Source organism: Hyaena hyaena, unplaced genomic scaffold, assembly GCF_003009895.1.
Source record: "Hyaena hyaena isolate Hyena2069 unplaced genomic scaffold, ASM300989v1 scaffold_353, whole genome shotgun sequence".
NCBI classification, from domain to species: domain Eukaryota; kingdom Metazoa; phylum Chordata; class Mammalia; order Carnivora; family Hyaenidae; genus Hyaena; species Hyaena hyaena.
The window spans coordinates 532,659-559,180 of record NW_024080987.1 but is presented as its reverse complement, the minus strand read 5'-3'; the positions used below and the strand labels follow the sequence as shown (position 1 = coordinate 559,180).

Below are 26,522 nucleotides of genomic sequence, written 5' to 3'. Positions count from 1 at the left end.
AAAACTCTTACATAAACGAGTTATTTTTTTCTATGTAAAAGAGTAGTATTACTGTGGGAATTTCCATGCTTCTGTGAACTAATGCCAAAAATACATTTTAATTTTAATTCGTTTTTATGTTCCATGTGATAAGATATTTTAGGTAATGTCATAGACTTTATAGGCCTCCATTATTTTTTTAATTTTTTAATGTTTTATTTATTTCTGAGAGAGAGAGACAGTGTGAGCAGGGAAGGGTCAGAGAGAGAGGGAGACACAGAATCTGAAGCAGGCTCCAGGCTCTGAGCTAGTATCAGCAGAGAGCACAATGCGGGGCTTGAACCCACGAACGGTGAGATCATGACTTGAGCCGAAGTCAGACGCTTAACCAACTGAGCCACCCAGGCACCCCTAATTTTTTAACTAATAATTTATTGGATAAGATATAATGTAAAAGCTTACATCAAATATTTAGTGTTCTGAGAATCTTAATTGAATTCACTATTTTAATAGTGTTTACATATGTATATTTTGAAAGTGTGAGAGAGAACTTGATTCTATCATGGGCAAGATAAATGCTTTACTCAAAATGTTTCTGAGTGATATTTAGTTAATTCATAAAATAAATATTATGTATTTTGTGTGTATTGATTCTTAAATGTTTGGTAGTTCAAAAATCTTAAGTTGATTTAAAATAACATATAGTCATAATTTGCATGTTTGTATCTATTAATAGTTAAGAATGATAGATTATATCCCTATGTCAATATTTCTGATCTCAGATGATGAGTTATATATTTTCTTGAGGCCATTTCTCTATATTAGGAGCTCTTACTGAACCATATGGTATTTGTTCATCTAGTCAGTCATTAATATTTATTGGGTACCTGCTATGTTCATGATGGTCCTAGGTCCCGTATCATTTGTCAATGGATAATTGTTAGTCATTAACCTGCCTTCAGTGGGTTTGTAATCTATTTTTGAAGATTAAATATATACACATGGTTATGCATAAGGCAGATGATACTGTTAACAAATCAACTAGAGGCAGGAACACAAAGCTGGGAAAATTAAATGGAGGTTAAAAATAAAAGTTCTAAGACCTTTGCATAAGTTTTCTCATGTAAGTATCAATTTAAGGTTTCCTAGAAGGTGTGCATCCCTCCCTCATATTTTATAAATGAAACAATGGCTCAGATGTTTAAGTAAACTTTTCAAGATTTCAGAGCTAGTACATATTGGAGCCAGGATTTAAATTCAGGACTTTCAGAATCCAGGAACAGCATATATCACAAAATATATGCTTCAATATATTCCAGTGCCACAGAAGCCAAGGAAAGAGAGATTTTAACACAAAACAAAAATAGGAAGCCAACTTTCAACAATATTGCAGGGTTCAGAGGGAGCAGAGAGGGAGAGAATTGAGTGAGTCCACCAAATTTGATGTCCCGGAGGAAGGATCAGGAACTAGTCTATAAGGACTGAATATGCAAGAAGAAAGAGGTAGCAGGTAAATGGATGAATTTTACTTAGGAAGTAACAAATCGTGTTTGCTCTTCTATTGTTATATTTGTTACGTTTCATAAAAATGCAAATCTTACTATAAGGAAATCAAGTCTATGAACAGAAATTAAAGTGGATATTATCAGCAATTGTTCAATGTAAGTAGTAGTTGGAACCACACAGTTTCATTTCATTGTTTTGTAATTATTTGATGCATGCTAGTAATATCCTCCAATTAAATTGTAAATTCCATCACAGCAAGTTGCAAATATCATAATGTCTTCATAGACTTTTATTATAGATTTTTCTTATGAGCTTTTGCTGATTTGTGTGAACAAAGAATAAAGTTCACTATGCTAAGTTATATCAGCAGCTCTGAAACAGATATGAATGGCTTCCAATTCTTTATTGATTATATTTTTTCTTCAGTATTGACATATGATATCTTCTATCGGGTAAATACTCAAAAATACCAGGGCACCTGGGTGGCTCTGTCAGTTAAGTGTCGAACTTTGCCTCAGGTCATGATCTCAGAGTTCATGAGTTCGAGCCTGCATCAGGCTCAGTACTGACAGCTCAGACCTGGAGCCTGCTTCAGTTTCTATGTCTCCCTTTATCTCAGCCCCTCCCTCACTTGTGCTCTGTCTGTCTCTGTCTCTCTCTCAAAAATAAACATTAAAAAAATTTTTAAAGATTACAAAAATATTTGTGTGATAATATTCCCATAAATAAGTGAATAAATATTCTTGGTAGAAAGTGAAAATCAGATTTCTTAGTCAAGGCAAAGAAGGGAAATTGGAGTATAGGAAAATGTGTTTATAATTCCTAGCTGCTCCAAGAAACCCACAAAATGACGACCTGAAAAACATATAGTCTAAAATATAAACTCACTGTGTTGGGAGACATTGTAAATCAGCATCTTTACACTTTCCTTCTTTTAAGTGACTATATATCTACTGTTTAGGTAGCAAGACTTTGAATAAACTGTTTTCTAATAACAGGAGATTTATCTAAATGTTTTATATTATCAGATAGAGATTCTGTGTACTGGAAGCATTATAATTCCTATCTAGGCATTAAAAAACCTCTATTGCCTATTGAGAACAGGCCAAATTTTTTTTAATTCCTTTTTTAAATTTATTTTTTAATTTACACCCAAGCTAGTTAGCATATAGCAGGCCAAAATTTTTATATCTTTTATTAAAAACAAAAACTATCCAGGTTTTCAAGATTGCAGATTTTTTTAAAAATTTTGTGTGAAATATTCACAAGTATTTACAATTGTAGTGAAGGTTTTAATTTAAATAACCAGCAAGAAGGTTAAGGCAAAAAAAATAGAGACTTGCAATATTTATAATACAGAGATCTGTATTTCTCTGGTGACCTTAAAATGCATTTCTGTTACAATACAGGTAGAAAATATCACTATTCTATTTTTGTGGATGGTGAAACTGAGTCACATTGAGGTGTGTGTCATAGTATATGTCACATCAGTCAGGGGAAAGCAAGGAATCTAGCCCAGGGCTTCTGCCTGCGGTTCTAATCACTAACCCTTTTGAAAAGCTTCTTTTTAGAGATATGACTTGTAAATCAGACAGCTGGAGATCACTTCCTCCTTAGCTGTCAAGTTGTGAGCTGTGTGTTTTCCTCTCTGAATTGTTGACCTCACTTAGAGCAGAAGCTTTGTAAGAGATGTGCCCTTCTCTGGAACTCTTGTGGGGAAAACACAGGGGCCTGGCAAGGAGAAACCCCTGGTGAGTCACCTTTAAAAGATATAAACAGAATTTTCAAGGATATGGAGAACTGGGACAAGGGTTTTCCCTTTCCATTTTGCTATATTTCAGATAAAAGACAGTATACATATGCATACATACATATCCATTTAATTTTTCTTTAAATAAGATATAAACACCTTATCCTTCCTGTTAATGCATGTCAGTAAAAAGCTCCTGAAGCATACAATGGAAATTACATTTACACAAAATAATCTACCTCTTCTGTAGTTATAGAAGCTAGATAATCACTCACCGACCCCCAGAATTTTTCCACCTGCTCTTCATACCTGAAATGTCTTTATGGAGGCATTAAGCCTCTGAGTTAGCCCTTGAAGGTGAAGTACGTGATTACTGACCTGAGGAGCACAGAGTGGTGGCCATCTTCCTGACAGGAGAGAAAATGTTCGGGTGCACATGTTCCCAGAAGATCAGCTGTGATTTGCAAGGAATACAGAGTATGGTGGCACTTGTCACCTCAAGGTATTGATATAGGAATGTTGCAGAGGAGGGAAACGTCTGTGAAATGCTGAGGTGCTGGGGCCAAACTTAGATGACTCAGTTTTGTTCTGATTAACTGCTCTTCCTGCTTTTCCCCCTCCTTCACTTCTTCTTTCTCCTCTCTTGTGCCAGGTCTCCCACCTCTTCTTCATCCCTGGCTTTTGCATTTACACTTAACCGACTGAACCACCCAGGCGCCTCATGGCTTTTGCATTTACGAAGCACGTACTACCTGCTTGGCATGGTGCCAGCACTTCACGTGTTTATCATTTCATCTGATTGATGTGATTTTTTTTCTCAGTAAAGTTGGAACCTGACTCTAGATTTGGCCAGTGATATTTATCTAAGGTTGAAATAGGCAGTTAGGCACTATTTGCCTATTAAACATAATGATAATAATGTAACGGCCATCACATCAGTATTAACATGGCCATGGTGGTATTACAAATCCCACCTCAAGCCCTACCCTACCTCCTAGTCTTTAGCTGTTGGACCCATTTAATTGACCATTCTTCTCTCTAGGCAGCTTGAAGGGAGAGCAACTCAATTTGCTCTTGAGTACATTCATTAGCATGAACTAAATGAGAATTTTTGCTGTCATGGGTGTTAACGTTTATTTTTATGTCTTCTTCTGAAATACACTCAGTGATAAAGGTTTTTGATTTCCACATAGGTAGTAATCCCCAAATTAACATAGATCTAATGTGACATGTCATCAGGAATTTATTTCTAGAATTTTCCCACACCTTTCTAGAAAGGACTTCCATTTTCCCCATTTCTAGAAGAGGCTTTTTTGCTCATTAAGAACAAGAAAAATTTGATCAAAAATTATTTCTATGTATGTTACATTTAGCAAGAAAACCAAATCTGTGCAGTATTTATTGGTAGGTAGGCTTCAGTTAAGTGATTCATTTTAATTAGATTCTAAGTAATAGTTTCTAGAAGTCAAAGGAAGTTAAATATTGAAAGTTATACATTTGTTGTGTGGAACAACACATATGGTAGTTGGAAAGCTATTCTATGGAAACGTGACTTGCTTTAAACAAAGATAATGGAGAGACTTTAAAATAAAGGGCTTTCAAATAAATTTATTTGTGAGATAACAGATTTTCAAACATCAAAGAATGCTTATTCAATCTCAGTTTTCTACTGAGGCCTTGTACAACATTTATTTTTGTCTGTTGGATTTGAATTCTAGACATATAAGAAACTTACATTTACGGGAAAAACCAGGATTTTGCTTACTGTATACATCTTCTTAATTTTGGGGAAAGAATATATTGAATGGATTTCAAATTACAAGTAAATGTATTAACCAGAAATAACAGAAGCAATATTCCATAATATGCACTTCTCCCTTTAGTTCAATCTGATCAGTGGAAAGCTGTTTGATTAATAAAAGGATGCTTTTGTGAACATAACAGAACACTTTTTAAAAAATTATTTGTAACATTTATTTATATTTGAGAAAGAGAGAGAGAGAGAGAGAGCACAAGCAGGGGAGGGGCAGAGAGGGAGACACAGAATTGGAAGCAGACTTCTCAGAGCCCCACACGGGGCCTGAACCCACAAAGCATGAGATCATGACCTGAGCCAAAGTCGGATGCTTAACTGACTGAGCCACCCAGGTGCCCCAGAACACTTTTTTTAAAAAACAAAACAAAACAACAAACCTTTTTTTAATGTTTATTTTTGAGAAAGAGAGAGACCGACAGAGACAGAGAGTGAGTGGGGGAAGGGCAGAGAGAGAGGGAGACACAGAATTGGAAACAGGTTCCATCCTCTGAGCTATTAGCACAGAGCCCAGCATGGGGCTTGAACTCACAAACCCTGAGATCATGGTCTGAACTGAAGGTATTTAACTGACTGAGCCACCCAGGTACCCCAGAACACTTTCTTATATGCTAAATAGCCATGACTTACTACTGTGATAGGGTAGTTTCCATTTATTTTTCATCATTTCATCCAAATCCATTGCAGAGAAAATGAATCACAGCATTGTCCACTGGGAATCACTGAGATATAAATGTGATTTATTGTGACTCAAGAATTACAATAAACCTATATTAGGTCATTGTCCCCATTATTATTACTCGATATTCATAGAGTATAATCATGATATTATAGTCAGTAGTGTATAAGTGGTCTGATCAGATTGAAAGTAATATCACAATATTTCTGGACTATTGTGGTCACTAAAGATGTATAAAAAAAGTGAACATAAGATTCATAAATTAAAAATTGTTTACTTAAAAATATCTATGGTATCAATTGCTCATAAGCTTTTCCTCTTTGTGTGATTTTGTTGTTTTTAGTAGCCTTTAAGGTGAAATGCAGTTTTAAGTGTATCGTCCTTTGAAAATCAACACGTGTACTAGTGTAGCATTATTGCAGTAGTGCTAGGGGGACCCAGATCCTAATAGATCATTTTCATGATGGCGTACTTTCCACATGAGCATTGGATCCAAGTATTGTTTGTCCCGTAGATGAGAGGTAAAGATCAAGGTTTTCTTTAATTTCTCCAAATACCTCACTGCTGTACAGAAACATAGCACAGTGCTTTCAAAAATTAGGAGAAAATTATAGCATTTACCCAATTGCCTAGGTTTCATCCTTTTGCTTTTCTAAACACTACTGCTGCTTTTGAAAAAAAAGTCTTTTGCATTTCTTTTAAGGAAAGAGGTAACAACCTGTCTCTTTGAAAGAAAAGATGAGAAGACAAATAACTTTGCAATCCCCTGATTGCATGATTGTGATTGTGGCTTGGTCTTGAACCTGTGAAATGCCAAAAATAACCCGTGAAGCCATATAAAAGCAGGGGAGATGCTGATATGAAGGTGTTGGGGCAGAGAACATGTATCTTAACTCAGTTCTCTGTCCTTTGTAAAGCAGGTGTCATTACGGAGCCATCAGGCCCTAGTGCTTTTCTCAGCTTCTGCCTTTTAGGGGATTTTTAAAAAGAAGATAATAATACAATCGCAAGCCCATCCCATAATTGTAGGCCAAGCGGAGTGCTCATTTTCACATTAGAGCTTGTGCAATCTGGAGGGAAATTTGTTTAGTATTACTTGTGAGTTGGTGGATCAGATAAAAGCCAGTCAAGTGGAAGAGAGGACTGTGTGAAGTGTGCCGGGCCCCCTGGTAATTGTGATGCTGCAGGCGTTTCACCAGTCAGTTAATAGATTTCCCCAGCTCCTCTATGCCAGGTGAAAATTTCCTCATTAAGGGGAATTTATTCCATTTCCTTTTATCATTTATTATTGAAGCCTAAGTGTGAGTGGAGGAAGTTTCGGAGATGACAGGATAGAATTTTAAACAACAACAACAACAACAACAACAACATCTACGTTGGAAGTCAGAGAAAGAGAGAGGGAGAGAGAGGAGAAAGGCTCATATTGTTTATACAACCAGAGAACACACCAGAGACTTCCTGCGGTAGAGGCTGAGCCATGCTGTCTCACCACTAAAAGATTATGGCAGGGAGTGTAAAAGTCTGATCATCTGTTTTGAAGATATTCTTCCTCCTCCAAAATTTCAGAACTGTCATTTTGTGCTGCTAAGTCGAGAGAAACTAGATATTATGAAAAGGCCAGCATCATAGCTATTTGGGGTTTCTTTGTTTTATTGTTTAGATGCTATTATGCAATGATCAAAGTGTAACCTATGAAGAGTTTGCCCTTGAACTCTGAAGGCAAGGGAAGCTGGGAGGGGAAAGATGAGTTATATAGGTACCGCACTTTAGAGGACACAGTGAAGATAAACACAAACATACTAGTACACACAAATACATACCTAATAATAGGATAATTTATTGTGCACATTTTAAAACTGTGTGCTTTTGTGCACTGTGCTCCATTCAGTTGATCACATTTCTTGCCTGGTATAATGCTCCCTTGATTTACAGTGTAGTATAAATGGAGCATTCCCTATTGAGGCTTCAAAAGACAGTCTTGAATTACAAATTCAGCATTTATATTTCTTTCAGTAATTATTCTATTTTGAGTTTGTTCCAAATTAAGGTTTTTATTTTCCTTTTGAAAAACAGAAATATTATAGCTCTGTCTCACTGAAATAAGCCTTCATCAAACTTGATTTTTTAAAAAAAATCTCGCTCTGATGGAAGTTCTTTTTAGCAGGCAAAATGGAGGACAGCCCAATATGGGCAGATAAAGATGAGACACGTGTATCTGAATCTCCACATTGTTAAATGAGCTTTATGTTCACTTAAGATTATTCATCTTGCATTTGACTCTGAAGAGGTTTAACCTTATCTAAATCACTGGCCCAAAGCTAATGAATCGTGTCTTAAAACTGTCTCTTCTTTTATTTTATTATAATGGGACTCAAAATAAAATTTTGGATCAGAACAAGTAGGGAATAAAGTCAATTTTATTCCGTATGTAATGACATGCCAGCCAGCTTTGTGTTATGCAAAAGCAGTGGAGAAAGTGAATGAGGGAAATATAGACAGAGAAGCAAACTGCTTCCTGTCTTGGAGTTCTGCGTACCCAATAGTATTAGGGTAGCATAGAGTGTGATTGTCTTTGTGATTACCATGATGGATCAGAATCAACATGTATTTTCTCAGTGAGGATTGGGAAGTGCTTTGCACTATTTCAGGAACATGGCTAAAGAGTAGAAATTGATAACCAGAGAGATTATAAATAAAATACTATAGAAGATATATCACTTTGAATTTCATATGGACATACCTACCCAATATTTGTATTCAAATGAAGATAGCTGAACACGATTATATTCATATGCTATTCCAATTTAATACACCCTGATTTTCAAGAAGTTTCAAAACATCATAGCATGCTATTGATCTAGCTGTTTGAATATTGAGCAAAAGTTAAAGCTGTTTTGGGCTAACCAAGAAAATATTCTGGGAATCAGCTTCTGAGCTTAAAACATGCATTCTGCAAATTTAGCTTCCTATATGTTTTTGGAAATCTCACTGGGTATGAATTGAGGGGGCGCCTACGGAGAAGTAGTTTTCAGCCCCATTCCAAAATTCTATCATTTGTGATTCATTATTCTGTGTTGCTGTTGCTTTTCTCGGGCATCCCCTTTAAATAATGAAAACTCTCTGGGGTGGGGATTCTATGGGGAGCAGTAATGATAGAGTCAGTCTTGTGACAGATAGCTGTGTTGTTTTTTGGGGTTTTTATTTATTTTTTTTGCCAGCAGAGATGAGCACAGAATTAATTTACTTTTTTATGCACAAAGCCAATTCCATCAATCAGTCTTCCTTTTGCTTTTTTCTCTCTTTTTATTTACTTGTTGGTAAGAGTCCAATTTTATATGGTGAGTGGAAGAGGAAGACTGCATATTTGCTGGAGATTTCTCTGTATGCTCTCTTGGACTCTTTTGGTGGAAAAGAGTACGGGGAATTATGCATATTTCAGTAATAAAAAAGACTGCATTGCTGAATGTGGACAAAAGAAATGCAAATTTATTTCATCCCTAATAGAAATGTGAGGAATCTAAATGGTTTCTTTTTTTGTTTGTTTAATACCATTATTTATAGTTTTCATTTAAAGTAATACAGCAACTTTTGAAGAATTGACTGATATTCTGTATAAGAAGACATAAAAATAAATCTTTCAAGACAAGGGGAAAAAATAGAAAAACATGACCAAAGGAGCTAAAGATAAATATACTACTTCTGGTTATCTTTAGACTTGAAGAACTTGCATTTTTGCTAGTCCATAGTCATAATCACAGGTGTGACACCTCTTTTTAAGTCATGTTTCCCAAGTGTGTCTGGACTCTTGCTATTCAGGGTTAGGATTTAGTCATTTAAGTTAGTGTGGTTGTTGATATAGTAACATAGTATGGGGTTTGCTTCAAATATTTACTGGTATAATGAGGAAATGTCTTACTGAAGATCTTTTTATTCTTAAGTTTTCTTTTACTGCCATCTCACAATTATGGGAAAATGCCACTAGCAAGCACCCAGAAAAATCTAAGGGTAAATACTGGCTTAATGTGATATGTACAACATTTCTCCATCTAACTCAATTTTTAACAAAATTGCAGATCACAGAGCAAATGTGTAGCCTTTCACCACGCAGGTAAACATTAATATGATTTATCTTTTGCAAAACTCACAATTAAATATATTTATTTAAAAAGAACATCATGCATAGTTCTAATTTAGAAAATAGCTTATTTATCAAGCACTTCCACTTTGAGGCTGAATGCACACTTGCACGTAAACAGATGAGCAATTGATTTCGGAACATAATCTTGGCAAGAAAAGTGAAAATATATGTTTCCAAAGCAAATAGCAACAAACAAGTTATTCTTCACTTTTGTCTCAAAATGGTTTCTTTTTTGCAATAACTAAAGATAAACACCAGAAACTTGGGTATTCTCAAAAGCCCTCAAGAGCTCGACAGTCATCTCTTAGGTAAGGCCTTTGTAGACTTCTCCAGTGATGGCTGGGACCATTCCCTCCAAGCCACAGCCTTCTCATCTATACATTTCTCGATGACACCTCTCACCGTGCAGACACATCTATGGCTATTTGTTTGCCTCCTAATATTTCCTGATCTCTCTGAATGTAGAGATTTGATACTTTATCACTCCATCATTAAAGTAGGTAGCACAGAGCCCGAGACACAGCACATGTTCACTAAGTGTTAAGGCACTAACATAAGAATGACAATGAATGTTGCCTTGCCTTCACCATTCATGACTTTCTCCTAACTACAAATCCTCCATATGTTTTCTATACCTGCTGTGCCAGTCGTGGTCTCAAATTATTGCAGACGCAGTTGCTCTTGCCTATAGTTTATCTGTCAACTCCTTTATCCATATAAAGCTGAACTCTCTTTTTGGCTCTGTTCTCATCCCTCTACTGCCATAGTATTTCTCAACCACATCCACTGACGCTGTTATCTTTTTACTCTGACCTCACATTGCACCACATAGCTTATCTCTTCATAAAAGGTTTTGAATTATTCTCTATCATTCCATTGTCTCAGATATTGTTTGTATCTTCATGAGCAGCAATGACTAGTAGAGATTTGTGATGATAAAATATCCTATAATCTGTACCATCCAATACAGTCACCATTAGCCATGTATAGCTATTGAACACTTGAAATCCGGGTAGTGCAACTGTGACTCTAAATGTTAATTTAAAATTTTAAAAATTAATTAACATTTAAATTTAAATAGTCACATGTGGCTAGTTGCTACCATATTGGACAGCATAGTCATAGAACATGAAGCACAATGCTTGCCACACATAGTAAGTGACTTAGAATAATCAGATTATAATCAAGAATTTGACAGGAAAATGTGTTGCTTGGGAGAGTGTTTAATCAAACACTTAGGAAGATGAAAAAATCAAAATGGGAATAGAAAAGAGAGGCTTTAAATTTATTGGGAGAAATAATTAATTAACTTGAGATATAGAAGGAAAATTAAGGGCAAAGGAAAAAGCAAATTGAGTAGGACTAGACATAGCTACAAAAATTCGAGCTAATACTGATATTCAACAGCCAGAGAAATAGCTATTAAATATACCAGCTTGATTCTCTCTTCTCTAATCTATACTCAGAGGATGAATTAGTTAAAGAAATTTGAAGAATAGAATGAACAAAATTCAGTAGATTTAATTCAGCTACATACTATTAGCAGAATTTCAATGAAAATATTTTATTTATTATTAGATCTTTTGGGAACGTACCATTATATTTTAATTTCATTGTATTGACTATCAAAATGTTGTAATTGAATTTTATTGTATTGACTGTTGCTTGAAATAGCTGACCCATAACTAAGTTACTTAGGTATACTTTTAAAGAAGTATTTTATTATTCTGTACCTTAGTTCTTTACAAACCATTTTTGTACACTTTGAATTATAGTTACAAGATGATTTCAATAACTTATAACTCCTATAAAAGCTATGGGAGTCCAGTTTCCCTGTATAGCTATAAGATGTCCAGTATAGTTATAAGATGATTTCAATAACAATAACTCTTATAAAAGCTATAGGAGTCCAGTTTCCCTTCTTTATTCAATAAATATTTATTGAGTGCTGTCTGGGGGCCAGTCTGCTGATCAGTGGGAATGATCTGGTAAATGAGCCAAATGTATTCTCTGTCATCATGGAATGTAAATCCAGCATAAAAAAAAGTCTGGGTGGTGAATAAAAGCTAAGAAACATAAAAAATATTGGTGATATTGATGTGCAAAACAGTATGGTTCCAACTATGCTTCTGGCTCCAAGCAAATGAATCAGTGAAGAGTCCAAAAAGATGAGTGGGTGAGAACAAACTGAGAAGTCTTCATAGATGAAACTTGGCTTTAGTTCACCTATAAAGAATGGCTGGGAGTTGGAGAGCAGTTGAGTAGGTAATAGGAATGTCAAAGGCACTGTAAGTGAGAGAAACAACACAAATACGGTCTATACAATGGAAATGAGCATCAGGAAAGTAAGGAGACAAATCTAACTTGGGCGGGAAATAATCATAAAACCAGAAAACTATCTTGTCAACGTAGACAGATAGGTGATATTAGTAAAGAGAGGCAGTTTATGGGAAGGATACCCAGTTTGATGCATTGTTGGGATGCCCAGGTGGAGGTGGATTCTCAAAGATCCTAGACATAAAGACCTGGAGCATCAGTCAGGGATTAAAGAAGGCGATACAGATTTGGGAATTATTAACTACTTATACTGCTGGAACCAATGATAGTGGTTAAGTTTAGAGGGAGACAGAAGGTAGAAGACCTTTAGTGTTAAATCAAGTAGAAAAATATAGAAACTTGGGGTGGGGACAAAAAACCCCAAAAAACAGTGAGTCATTTTTGTGAATAATAAAGTAGGGAGAGAAGCAACTTACTCAAGCCAGAGGAAGACATCTTTAAAGAATGAAACATTAAGCAGGACATTTGCTGACAGGTTGAGGAGATGAAACTTGAGAAAAGCCTCTTGAATTTAGTCAGAAGAGGGTCCGTGATTATTTTGAAAGAGGAAATTCATTCAGACAGGAAACACAGAAGTCATTTTCTGGAAGTAAGAGAAGAGTGTGCAAGGGTGTAAAAGTAGGAAATCACATGTTTGAAAAGGTCAGCATTGAAAATACTAGATTTCTAGAGGCTAGAAGATTTAGTGGGTTATTTACTTGTATATGTTTAAAAGATCTAAACACTTTGAAGATGGAAAATAAGGAGGCTTTGGTGTTTTTGAAGTCAAACAGTTCGCTAGTCCTTACTGTGTTTGTTCTAAACTTGAATCTCTCTTTTTCATTAACTCCTAGTGAGTCCATTACAGAAGAAACCCTGAAAAAGGCAAAAGAGATCGGGTTCTCAGACAAGCAGATTTCAAAATGCCTTGGGCTGACTGAGGCCCAGACAAGGGAGCTGAGGCTAAAGAAAAATATCCACCCTTGGGTTAAACAGGTAAACATTTCCTCACAAGGTGAAATGTGGGCACCAACGCATAGAGCCATTACCAGGATAAAGAGGGGTGGAATTCAAAAGTGATTCTACGTGTCCAGTTGATGCCCATGATGCCACCAACTTTCTTCAGCACAGGTTTGATTTAAACTTAAAAGGGAAAGGTTGAAGGGGCACTGGGACATAAGTGTTAGAGTGAGTACATGGTTTTCTCTGCCTAAATGAAAAAAAAATCAAAATGACCTTTCCTTTACTTTTTGACCCATGTGCAGATATATCTGCAATAAGATAAATCCTTAGTGAAATAGAAGGACTTGAAATACCCTAGCATGGTGGCTGACCTCTTAAAAAGAATAGTTATCTCTTTTGGCACTAACTTTTTACAGGGTAATACTTTATTTTAAGTGCCCCATCATTATGGTTCATTTAGTATTCATTGTGATAGGGTTGGGCATAATGAGCTCATCTAGTATTCATGACAATCACACAAGAACTTTCATAGGTGTACCATTGTGATTTTTTTGGACTTTAGTAGAAGGATGCCTTGCCTTAAAGTACCACCAGCTGGTTTTTGTCCTTTAAAATCATTGACTTTTCTCCATGTACTCGGGGGAGCACATGCCTTTGGTCTCAGTCTTGATGCTGAATATTTTCTATTCAGCAATTATCTTTCTTCCTTCTCACCTGCCTTACACTAGCGTGCCCTGTTGGCCCTGAATTCTTGCTCACTAAGCTAAGCTCCTGGCCTTTGAGAGCTGAATTGATTTACTTTTTCCAAATATGTTCAATGAGACCTTGTCCCCATCCCCTCTTCCCCATGCTTTATGGTATTTATGTCATTCCATTGCTCAGTGCCACTGGTAACTTAAATTCTATGCATTAATTTGCAAACCAAGAAGACATTCTTACATATAGGTCATTTTGCTCTGATTTGAGCTGCTTTAGATAGCTGTCTGGGTAAATCTTCCTAGTAACCAGTTGACTATATGACCATTGTGTTATGTATGTGAGAAGTGCTACTATAACGAATCAATGATGCTCTGGGGTGTGTATTGGCATTTATTGCCCAAGTGATAACTAGATTATATCATTGTTCCTCCACCCCATCTATTTTCAGAATTTGTAAGTAATTGAATTGTACTTACCTTTTTATTGTTTTTATATTTGACAGTAAGAGGTCTTAAAGGAATATGAATGCAGCACAAATTGTTTTATTCTTGAAAAAATATAACAAAGGGAATAAAATCCCTACTTATTTATTTACTTACTTATTTATATTTCCTTGCAGATTGATACACTGGCTGCAGAATACCCATCAGTAACAAACTACCTCTATGTTACCTACAATGGTCAGGTAGGAACTCTAAATTGCTGTATGCAGAAAGCTCTAGATTTAGTAAATGGTCAACATGGGGGAATACACATTTTTGTGTTTTTGTTTATCTAGAAATCCTGGTGATAAACATGACATTATGTAGGTCAGATGTGTCAATGTATTTCTATACTGACTTTTCAGAACTGCCTTAAGATGGTGAAATAAAACAAATAAAACTATAATAAGAATAATGGTTACCTGAACATACAGTGGTGGTGTGTTCTCATAGATGTTTAATTAAAATATATTGAAGTTATTTTTTTGTGAATAAGTAGAGCTTATACTTTATACTTATGGGTTCCCAGACACTAATAGAGTATACATGTCAATAAGAGAAAGGATGAAAAAGATACACTCAGTGACAGGACAAAGAGTTTAATTAGATTGAAGAATAACACATAATAATTTCTGTCTTTATTTTTCCACAGGAGCATGATATCAATTTTGATGACCATGGAATGATGGTGTTAGGCTGTGGTCCATATCACATTGGTAAAGTGATAAACTTATATTTACATAGGACTTTACAGTTTATATAGTACATTTCACACATGTTAATCCTATTATTCCAAGAACCATGTAAAATAGATACTGTTACGATAAACATTTTGCAATTTAAGAAACTGAAGGTTCAGACAGATAAAGCCGAAGTTTATATAGCTATTAAGTGGTAGAAGCAGTATTCAAATGCAGGTCTCAACTATAATTCCTTCTCCCTTTTCATCATATCATCCTTTTATGTTTTTATCTTCATGAACTAAATTGAGCCTTTCACTGGGGTTGGGGACTGAATTACACTTTGACTTTTTCTCATATGGCATATTTTACACAAAGACCTATATTTGCTCGAGAACTTCATACATCAACCAGAAATTACATTTGTAGATGACGTCTGTTGATATCAAATGCCAAGAGCTTTTCTCATTGGTGCATAGGCAGAGCATCATATAATCTAATTAAAATATTCACACCAGAAATGATACATCTTGCCCAAATCTTAAAATTAGACATTTAATAATGATATAATAATAATTTACAGTTACGAAGTATATATTTAAATAAACAATGGTATTTCTCAACAAGTGTGTTTAACATTTAGTCAAGCAAATTATTCTAGTATGGAAATGATGAAATGTATCATTTAAAATGTATGTTGTCTTATTTTATTACTGTAAACATAGTTTATTTTAGTTTTTATAAGTAACTAAGTGCTTCTGGATATGCTACTTTAGCAAATTCTGGCCAAATCTTGAAGTAGGTCAAAAGTGTTTATTCCTTTACTACCTTAGTTTCTTATGGCTAAATGACCTGAACACCTCCAACAGAATGTACTCTTCTCTTCTTTCATCCTTCCTATTCAAATTTTACCTAATTTATTTGACAATTCTGCATTACCTTAGGACCTAGGGCAGACTAGCTGAACTGATAATCAAGTGTCTACTTAGTGAAAATTAGCATGCTACTATATTTGGATATATTGGATAATTTACTGGTCTGATAAAAGTTTTTAGGAGACAGAATCCTTATGCAAAGGATTAGTACAAATCCCAGAACTTTCAGTTCTATGGCATCCCAGTAGAGGTGATATTTTGAAGTATTTAGGCCATTATTGTACTTGGAATTACTTTCTAGAAGGTCACTCAGTCTGCATGGGGTGGCCTTACCAAGCTCAAAGGATATGCTTGGAAAGTACAGGATTTTCCAGTCAATCAAGATATGTCAGAACTACAGGGCACTTCAGGGATCATTTGGCTTAGACCTCAGATGGCAGAGTAAGTGGAATAACTAAAACAAGAGCTCAGGTATTCTGATCACCAGCTTAAATATTTTTGTGTACTGAGGTCAGTTTGTTCACTTTGAATTATTTTCTGTAACTGGGGGTTTTTTCCCCTAAAGTTCTTTTTGTTAAGAGACAGAGAGCGAGCGAGCACATGAATGGCGGGAGGGAGGGGGGCGTTTGGGTGGGAGGGTAGGGGCAGAGAGGGAAAGAGAGAATCCCAAGCAGGCTCTGTACTGATAGTGCAACATGGAGCTCAGACCTATGAACTATGAGATCATGACCTGGGTTAGAACCACGAGTTGGACACTCAACCAACTGAGCCACCCAGGTGCCTCAAAAGGAGTTTTTTAATCATTACAATTATCTCCCATTAACTTTGAGGTTCTGAATGTTTCAAATGCAGAGATTACCTAATGCAGAGCTTAGCATATAAAACAAGCCAACATGTCATTGTTCTTTAATTAGCCCCTGTTTTTCCTACTATTAACGTAGTGTGCATAATGCATCTGAAATTTACATTTTGGAATTTTAAAAATCTCATCAAAAGGGCATTAGCTTCCTTGGCTTGGGCTGACTGGCAATATCGTTCTCTGCTCTTTGTGTTGTAACTTCATGTTTCTCTTACCTCTTTTCCCAATCTCACCATCTCTGCAGGCAGCAGTGTGGAATTTGATTGGTGTGCTGTCTCCAGCATCCGCACACTGCGTCAACTTGGCAAGAAGACAGTAGTGGTGAATTGTAACCCTGAGACCGTGAGCACAGACTTTGATGAGTGTGACAAACTGTACTTTGAAGAGTTATCTTTGGAGAGGATCCTAGACATCTACCATCAGGAGGTAAAAGGAGGAAGAAGTAGAAAGAAAGAGAGAGAGAGAAAGGAAAGAAAAAAAGGAAGAAAAATATATGCAGTGCATACTTTATAGATGTGTATATACACACACACACACACACACACATATATGTAGATTTATGTTATAATCTCCAATTAGGAGAAATGAGCTGCCAGTGTCTTCCACTGACTAATTTTGTAGTGAAACTCTAAAAAAAATTATCTCAGCCTTAGAGTCTTGAGGCTCTGGCACAGAGTGATTATTTTTTTTCTTTCTAAGCATTCCAACTAGATTGAAAACTCTTCTTGATAACATGTGCCAGACATGTATTAACTAGTACAAGACAACCCTCCAAAATATTTTGCAGAAGGGTTTAATTGGTCATTTAGACATACAATAAGCAGACTTTCTTTAGTTCATGTGTTGTTGTGGTTCAATAAGGAACGGTCTCCAGAGGAGAGAAGTCAGTTGTTCATAAAGGACCAGTTAATTCTTTGTGCCATCAGATGAAACCATTAGTATTCAATTTAAGATGGATGCGTTCATTCTGAATGATTTCTGTACTTTTATAGCTTTCTCTGACAGTTCCTCTTCTACGATCACTCCAATATTACTGAGACTATTTTCACTGTGAATTCCTATGACTGCAGGTTACTATAAGTCTATAGAACAAGTTAATTAAATTATTTTACAGTTAAAATATAACTGTTGGAAGATTTCAGAGTGATGTCCAGTGATTGTGCTTTTTTATGTCACTATAGTTAATTAAATACTATGTAGAATCATCCCTATGTATATCATATGGTCACTTAAAAAAATACCGAGCTAAGGCCATACTGCTAAAATTCAAGTTTTGACTTGATAATTCACTGACTTGTGCCAATTTCTTAAATTCTACATTTCATATTTTTTGGTGTTGTTAATGAACCAGATAAGAGTAAATATGTGCTACATGCAGGTGCTGTAAAGATAACAAGATTTGAGGTTGAAATCACATTGTAAAGTGTAAATAAAGTTCAGTGCCAGAACATGTGATGATTTTATTATATTAAAGAAAAATAGACAAACTAAGGATGGATGTATCATCATAGCTGTCTATTTGGGACTGGTATAGTAATCTTTTAATATAATGAAATTGAACCATTAGTTAGAGTATACACAATTTTTGTTTTTCTCTCTGACATGTTTTTTCTGATAATTTCTTAAGATTCATTTTAGGTGGGGATCAAAATAAGTGCATTCTACAGATATTTCTTGAGTACCTTTTAAATACCAGGGTCAGCAGGATAGAGCTGTAAGACCAAATCCCTTCAAGACATTATAATAAAACTGGGTCCCATAGCATAAATATGTGAAAAAGTATATAATTATTTAAAAATGTTAACAAGGATTACAGGAATCACAGCAGACATTTTACACATAATTAATTATTTTCATGTGAAATGTTTTAAGGAAAGATTAAAAAATTCTACAACTGCCTTCTGATACAGTTATACGTGGATATTAATGAGACCCTTTTATAATAACTGAATTCAGTATGATGGTAAAAGATAAATTGGCCCTTCTTTGAAGCTAATTGGCATTTATAGTGGTACTATGTTTTTAAAAATGTCATATTGGAGAATATAAGAACAATATTCCACTGATGTATTTGTTAGAGTATCTTATGGGAAATGTTTTATTATTGTATACACACATCATACGCACATGTACTATATGTTTCCTTCAATGAGGTTGTTGTATATATCCTCACAACCTACAGGAGACTGCTATAATCCAAACTTGGATGCCTCGTAATGCTGAAGGTACTGAGACATTCAGTAGTACATGTGCAGAGAATTGGAAGCACATCTAAACTTATTCAAAGCACACATTTGAGTCACTTTAGAAGGGCGATAGGCTTTCCAAGGATACATAGCTATATAGGATGATAGAAAGAATGATGGGTCTCCTGGTCCAGGTCTCTTGGTCTAGTTCAGGACCAAGGCTATTTCCGTGGTAACAAGGAAGCATTTCTAAAGAACGCATAAAGAAGAGTCAGAAAAGTGACATGTCCTGTGAGTAAAGCAGTCTGGTTCAGTCTGTAGAGCATGCACGCTTGATCTCGGAGTCATGAGGTCAAACCCCATATTGTGTATGGAGCCTACTTAAAAAAAAAAAAAGAAAAAAAAGGAAACAAGTCTTAATGAGAGGTGGAGTGAGAGGGGATTCTAGGCATGCTAAAATTTCCTTCCTACCTGTTCTTATTTTTTTAATAGAAAATGTTACAGTGATATATTCTTTTGGCTGCAGACATTTTTTTATGCTTTATAAAGAACAAATCTTTAAACTTTAAGTCATTTATTCCTTGTGATTGTGTCCATGGATTCTGCTCCCTGAGAAGAAATCTGCATTTTGATTTTTTTTTAAAATTTTAGTGTTGAGTGTGGGGAAAGGTCAAGAAAGTTCAGAAGTTGGTGTCTGCTATCTACAAGGGTGGGGCTGATAGATGGTATTTTTCTGAGTTCACAATTTTGGTTAGGACATTTTTTATAAAGAAAGGATGTTCTTAAGCTTTTTTGAGGTATATGAGTTGAAAATTATTACATTGTTTATAGAAGTTGCAACACTGTTCTTCTCTTTTATTAGATCTACTATTAAATCTTTTTCCCAGGGATGAATTATGTAATAATCTTCACAGGCTACAGCAATGAATAAGAATCACACAGATCCTGTTTAAACTTCACATTCTCTTTTTTCCTTTGGAAACTCATTGTCTGAAAAGTTATATAAATGAACATTAATTTTCTTCTACACCTCAGCCCCGTATAAGACCCACTTCTCTTTTTTAATTTGTTCATTAAAGACCGGATTGAGTCTAAAAAGGTCAGGCAATATACCGGACACCTTATGATATCGCTCTCTAGTTTGAGTCCTGCTTAAATAATTTTTCTTGCTTTTGCAATGAATAATCTACTGGATCATACCCCATAAAAATGTACTCTGATTAATGAGAAAGTTGTGCTACTTTTAATACCTGATACTATGTGGATACATATACAATGATACCTCTGTAAGACAATTTGAGTTAAATGAATGAATGACAGACATTAATCAATTATAGACAAAACCCATTAGGCAACTCATGACTCTAAATAGAACTGAGTTTCACTCCTAGTGTTTGATTTAACTGTTATTAAATATAATCTTAAAGGTCTGCCTAAAGTGTTCAAAATTTTTTACTAAAATGTGAGTTACTAAAACAAAGCATGATCAATCTCAGACAGATGTACTAAGAGCTGAAATTTGTAAATTAGAGATAATACATGAAATTACAAAAATCAGGCCTATCTTTTCATGAATTAAATGCTATTTCTGTTAGATAAATTCTCTCTCTTGCATTCTACCTATAACATAGCATTTAATTGGCCTATAAAAATAAGGACAAACCAATGTACTAAAAATATATTTGTGGACTTATTGCAACTTGAATACTATATCAGAAGTATTTTCGTGTGGTGTTGGCTTAGCTTAGTGATAATCAAGTTTAAAAAAACAGGAAAGTAAACAGAGTAAAAAGATACAAACAAATCTAGGTAAGATCAATGGAACTTTGGGACCCTACCAGAATTATTTTCAGCCTGAAGTATTCAGAAATCTGTGAAATATCTGAATTTTAGAATATTTTATTTCAGTGGGTTATTTAAAACTATTTTGACTTAATCAGTTATGGTATTAATGCTAATTTACCCATGTTGGATACCAAGTTATTTCCCTAAGCCCCTGCTAGTTCTGTGCTTGCAGTTGGGGGCCAATTTAAGATGGAATTCTTCCACAAAACTGTCCTATATTAACTTCATCCAACAAACATGTTCTCTTATACTGAATTCCTTTTCTGTATGGGCAAAATGTACACTACACCCTCAACCATTACTCTAACGCATTCTGTGGAAGTATGCCTTTCCAGTGATGATTTTTACTGTTGGAGTCAATGATAAGAATAGGATTTTACAAAGTTTTTCTACCACTTTTCAAAAAGAATATTTTGGAAATAGCTCTCCTTGTATCCTCTAACATTAACCATCTTTGAAACCAGGCAGAAAATAGAGTTAGCTTGAGATTCAAAGATTTGGCTTATCAGTTAAGCATAGCTGCTTTTCAGTATGTAAAGAATTGAGCTCTAGTGTTGGCTTTGTGTTTGGTAGATAAGAAATATGGGCAGGTTATTTCACTCTCGCCGATCATTAGTTTCTTGAGCTGTAAAATGGGGAGAGTAATAACTACCTCAGAGGGATACAGTGAAGTTCAAAACAGATGGTCCAGGGAATATAGTAATATCCTTAATGAATAGTAGCAGTTTATTTTATTGCTCTTTTGAAAGTTGCTAATTTATTGAAAAATAAAAATCAATTTCATAGAGCATTTTGAAAAATATTGGTGTATTCATTAATTAAACACTTTTCCCTCAACTTTGAGCTCCTACTTAATGCAATGGACTCCAATTTTTCCTCATAGCTTGGTACTTCTATTTTTTAATTTTAGAAATTATTTTTGAAATCTTTCAAGTAAAAAACTTTTGTATGCATTTAATCGAGGAATTAGTTTTTAAGCCTGTAAAATATTAACTCTGCTAATAAACTAAAAATAATAAGCAAATAAAAATATTATTATAGTACAAAGAATAAATCTTCTTAAAGGTTCTGCAAAGATGTATATTGAACATAAAAATGATAAAAGAAGCTTAAGTGCACTTATAAATATGCAGAACTGTGGCTTATTGTTTTCCATACTGTTTACAGTGCACTTAAGCACTCAATTGCAGGGTATTTGCTTAGGCAGTACTATAATTTCTCTCATCAAAGAGAAATTAGCTTTATCCCTTTTAAGAGTATTTAAGACTGATTTCAAAGAATGATAAAATACATTTGGCACATATCTATTATTTCAGCAGTTCTAATATTCATTAGGTTATTAAGGCAAATATAAATTATGTCAAGATAAATGGCCATTCAGATATAATAATATTTTGTAATATTAATAACAATGTCTTATTTATGCACTTATAGTGTGGGAGGCCTTTAATGTTTATTATCTTATATAACTTCTCTAGTGACCTTGTGAAGCTAATAGCTATTATTATTCTAATTTTACAAACATGAAGCCCGGACAGAGTTTCACAGGGGGAACTAAGATGGGAAAGGACTTTTAACTGAAAAAAATCTTGAAGTTTTAACTCCTCATAGGAGATTAAGGTTACAGATTCAGAGACTATTTGTTAGGCAAATAGTAAGGAAACGGGAATTAAAATCAGTTATTGGGTACCGTACACATGTGCCAAGGTGGCAGTAAAAGAGAAAGGATATAAAAATGGGAGTTAGGATTTAGACTGGACTTTAGTGGAGAGATTGGGTAAAGTTTAGATAAGGATGGAGACAAAAAGAGAAAAGAGCAAAGGCAGGGAAGGTTACGAGGGGCAGAACGCTTGCGAGGGGCAGTCACATAGTTGGGGACATTGAGTAGGAGGTCTTCTTGGCAGGGAGAAGAACAAAAATAATAAAGCTGGAGAGCCTTTTTTTAATGTTTTATTTTTATCTTATTTTATTTATTTTATTTTATTTTAATTTATTGTCAAGTTAACTAACATACAGCATAGCCTTGACTTCAGGAGTAGAATCCCATGATTTCATCACTTACATACAGTACCCCGTGCTCATCCCAACAAGTGCCCTTCTTATCTGACTGAGCCACTCAAGCACCTCAACAAGTGCCCCTCTCAATGCCCATCACCCGTTTTCCCTAACCCTCCAACCCCCATCCCCATCAATTCTCAGTTTGTTCTCTGTATTTAAGAGTCTCTTACAGTTTGTCTCCCTCTCTGTGTTTTATTTTTCCTTCCCTTCCCTGGGGTTAAGCTGGAGAGTCTTAATTGTCCCATCGATGGGGATGAGTTTACACTTTGTCCTTTAGGCAAAGGGACATTTTGAAGAAAATAAGTATAGGAGTAACTTGGTGAAGCAGTTTTGTGGGATAATTAATCTGAATGTGAAAAGCTGGGGTGGAAGGGAACAGGAGAAATGAGTGTTAGAAGGAGACATCTATGTCCATTTAGGAAATTACCATGGTAGTCCAAGGAACACTTGATTACAGTGTAGAGTACATGGTGAAAATATTAATTGGTTGATTTCCTTTCTCTAATTGTCATGAGTGTAAATGTCACACATTCACGTGCAGTTGTGTAGAAGTCTGATATGGTAATCATGTGTAATTATCTGGAACTCTTCCATAGATTTAAGGATGTAAATACCTGGAAAGTAAGAACCAAGTTTGTTTATCTCTTTGTGATGTAACTTAATATCCATTGTTGGGAGAAAGGAAAATATCACAACATGTTAAGCATTGTCACTAAGGAAATGAAGGCAGTTGGTAATTCATCGTGAAGTTACTCCAGGGTCTGATATTGTGGGTGTCTTTAACAGGCATGTGGTGGCTGCATCATATCAGTTGGGGGTCAGATTCCAAACAACCTGGCAGTCCCTCTATACAAGAATGGTGTCAAAATCATGGGCACGAGCCCTCTGCAGATCGACAGGGCAGAGGATCGCTCCATCTTCTCAGCTGTGTTGGATGAGCTGAAGGTGGCTCAGGCACCCTGGAAAGCTGTTAACACTTTGGTAAGGAGAGAAACACGTGTCTGTTTTAATGCTCGCTTTTGAAGAGTTGTAACTTGAATGTTAACTACTGCAGATGTTAACTGCAGGGCAGAGAGAAGGCACTGTGCTTAGTGACTTTACTTTAAAGTTGGTATATTTCCATGATTGCGGTTAAATGATGGTTACAAATTGGTAGGAGTATTCTCATTAAGATTCAGACAATGAAAGACTTTCAAACTATTTCTGAACTGGATTTGATATATAGAATTAGCAACTAGGAATTTTATATATTTTGAATGTCCAATTTGCATTTTAATAGTGTCTTTTGAGAGAAAGAATAAAAAGAGATGTGTTACCACTTGTTCTAAAGATATCTTTCTGCAGAGCTGTTGCGTCTTTTAAACCATTCATGCATTTTGTTGTTATTGTCGTTTCTATCAATCAGAATGAGGCACTGGAATTTGCGAAGTCTGTGGGCTACCCCTGCTTGCTGAGACCTTCCTATGTTTTGAGGTAATATATTTTCCCCCAAAGTAATGATTTAAAAATCAGGAGATGCAGAACTGAATGCTGTATGCTAACAGCACTTGGCTTTGATGTGTGCAATTTGTAAATCCACCCACAATCCCCAAACCAACATGGCCAAACAGAGGACCTGGGGACTGTCCTTCAGGTTACTGCATTTGCCTCACAGGGTGGCCATGAGAGTCTATAGTCCTCCATCTTAGAAGCATGACTTAGGGCATCTCCTTGCCCAACTAGAGGAGGATAGTTTTACATTAGAGAAGAGAACAATTAAAAAAAAAAAAAAAAAGCAAAACCAAACCTAAACAAGCCTGGGATATCTGTCTCCAATATCTGTTTCCTAGTACACAGAAACGATGGCTTATCTGACTGTCGTCAGCACCTTCTGATGGTGTCTCTGGTCTGAACATTTTAATTTTTGACAGCACATTTTTTAATGGATGAATTGTAATGGTGAGGGACATGGACAGTGAGTATCTTTTATATTAAACGTTGAAACGAAGTTCTATCATCAAAGGAGAAGTTGTGAATTAGCACTTCCTCTCTTCAAATGTTACCACATGTAAGCAACTACTTCACTGAACAGAGGATAATAAGAGAAACACAATTTGCTATGCACCATCTGAAAGTGTAAATGGAATTTGAGATGGGATCCTTTAAAATAATGAAAAATTTGAAATGAGGTAGAAAACTTTCCTTTTTATTTAAATGGCATTTTGTGTAAATCACAGTGAAATAGTACTTCTTCTTTGAGGTATTAATGTAAGTTAATTTAAACAACACACAGACATTTATGGGAGGGCTGCAGAAAGCAGCCCTGACTATTGTGCCTCCTTTGTCATCTCTGCAATCTGTCTCTTTGTTCCAGGTGCCTATGCTGTGAATTATCAATGTTAGTGCCTTAGCCTTCCTGTCTTAAATAGATATTGAAAACTCTATGCAAAAATTTGTAAGAGTAGAAAAGGTAAAGAAAATGCTACTTTTTAAAAAAATATTTTTATTTATTTCTAGGAGAGAGAGAGAGAGAGACAGCGTGAGCAGGGGAGGGTCAGAGAGAGAGGGAGACACAGACTCTGAAATAGGCTCCAGGCTCTGAGCTGGCAGCCAGCACAGAGCCCGATGCAGGGCTCGAACCCACGAACCGCGAGATCATGACCTCAAGCGAAAGTCGGACGCTTAACCGACTAAGCCACCCAGGTGCCCCAGAATGACCTGCTTTGACAGCAGACCTGTGGATAAGATCAGCCATTGGCAATGACCTCTGAAGAAACAGGCTAAGAATAGCTAAATCCTGGGATGAATGTTGTTAAGGATTAAGAATCTCCTGGAGCCAGCAGAGTGAAAACACAGAATGAGAAAGGACAAACATTGGGTTACTGCCATCTCTAGTATGTGGTTCTCTTTGGACCTTATCACAGTTCTCACCCCCAACTTGGGTAACTCTTGTTGATTGCTCTGATGATTAAATGGAGTAGTCTCAATTCACCTGGAGCTGTTCTGAGAAGCAATCAAGACCAGCATGCCTTACTTCCAAAATGATGAAAGAAACTGACTTGTCCTCCTCTGCTTTCCAGTGGGTCAGCCATGAATGTGGTATTCTCTGAGGATGAGATGAAAAAATTCCTAGAGGAGGCCACTAGAGTCTCACAGGTAATGTCTGATTTCCTCCTGGTGACTTTTTCTGTTAGTTGCTACCTTATTTCATGTTTTTCTTTTCACAATATGTTAGAGTGGTTTTCCCTTTTATTTCCTATCCAGCAGTCTCCAACATATGGAAATTAGAAAACTCAAATGCATTTAACTGTATTTAGATCCTTAGGGTTAGTGAAAGAAGGAGACTAGTGCATATTTGAACACAACATTTATGTGGTTTTAGACTCCCAGAGTGAGTCTGGATAAACATTCATGACTGCTCATAAGTTAGATGCTGGTCAAGTTATCCCTGGGGTTCTCAGCCTCAAGGACTGCCTGACCAAGCTCATTATGTATCAGTGAAGGCTTTCCTGATTTTTAATTCTCACACTTGGAGAAACTTTGCCTTAGTCAACCCTACACTTTTGTTTTTCTTAATTTTTAAAATATTTATTTATTTTGAGAGAGTGAGTAGGGAAGGGGCAGAGAGAGGGGGAAAGAGACAATCCCAAACAGGATCCCAGCGTGAGGGCCAGCACAGGGCTCTATCCCACGAACTTTGAGATCATGACCTGAG

General features: G+C 35.7%; 1 protein-coding gene across 1 annotated transcript in view; it reads left to right on the top strand.

Annotated features, from left to right (window-relative positions):
* Nucleotides 1-26,522, top strand: part of CPS1 (carbamoyl-phosphate synthase 1) — a 136,497-nt gene that overhangs the window by 83,945 nt on the left and 26,030 nt on the right. Inside the window, exons 23-29 of the mRNA XM_039249986.1 lie at nt 13,036-13,177; nt 14,463-14,528; nt 14,978-15,041; nt 16,984-17,165; nt 23,615-23,809; nt 24,234-24,301; nt 25,888-25,963. Coding sequence (XP_039105917.1) covers nt 13,036-13,177; nt 14,463-14,528; nt 14,978-15,041; nt 16,984-17,165; nt 23,615-23,809; nt 24,234-24,301; nt 25,888-25,963 — 793 coding nt within the window. The remainder of the gene's footprint in view (nt 1-13,035; nt 13,178-14,462; nt 14,529-14,977; nt 15,042-16,983; nt 17,166-23,614; nt 23,810-24,233; nt 24,302-25,887; nt 25,964-26,522) is intronic.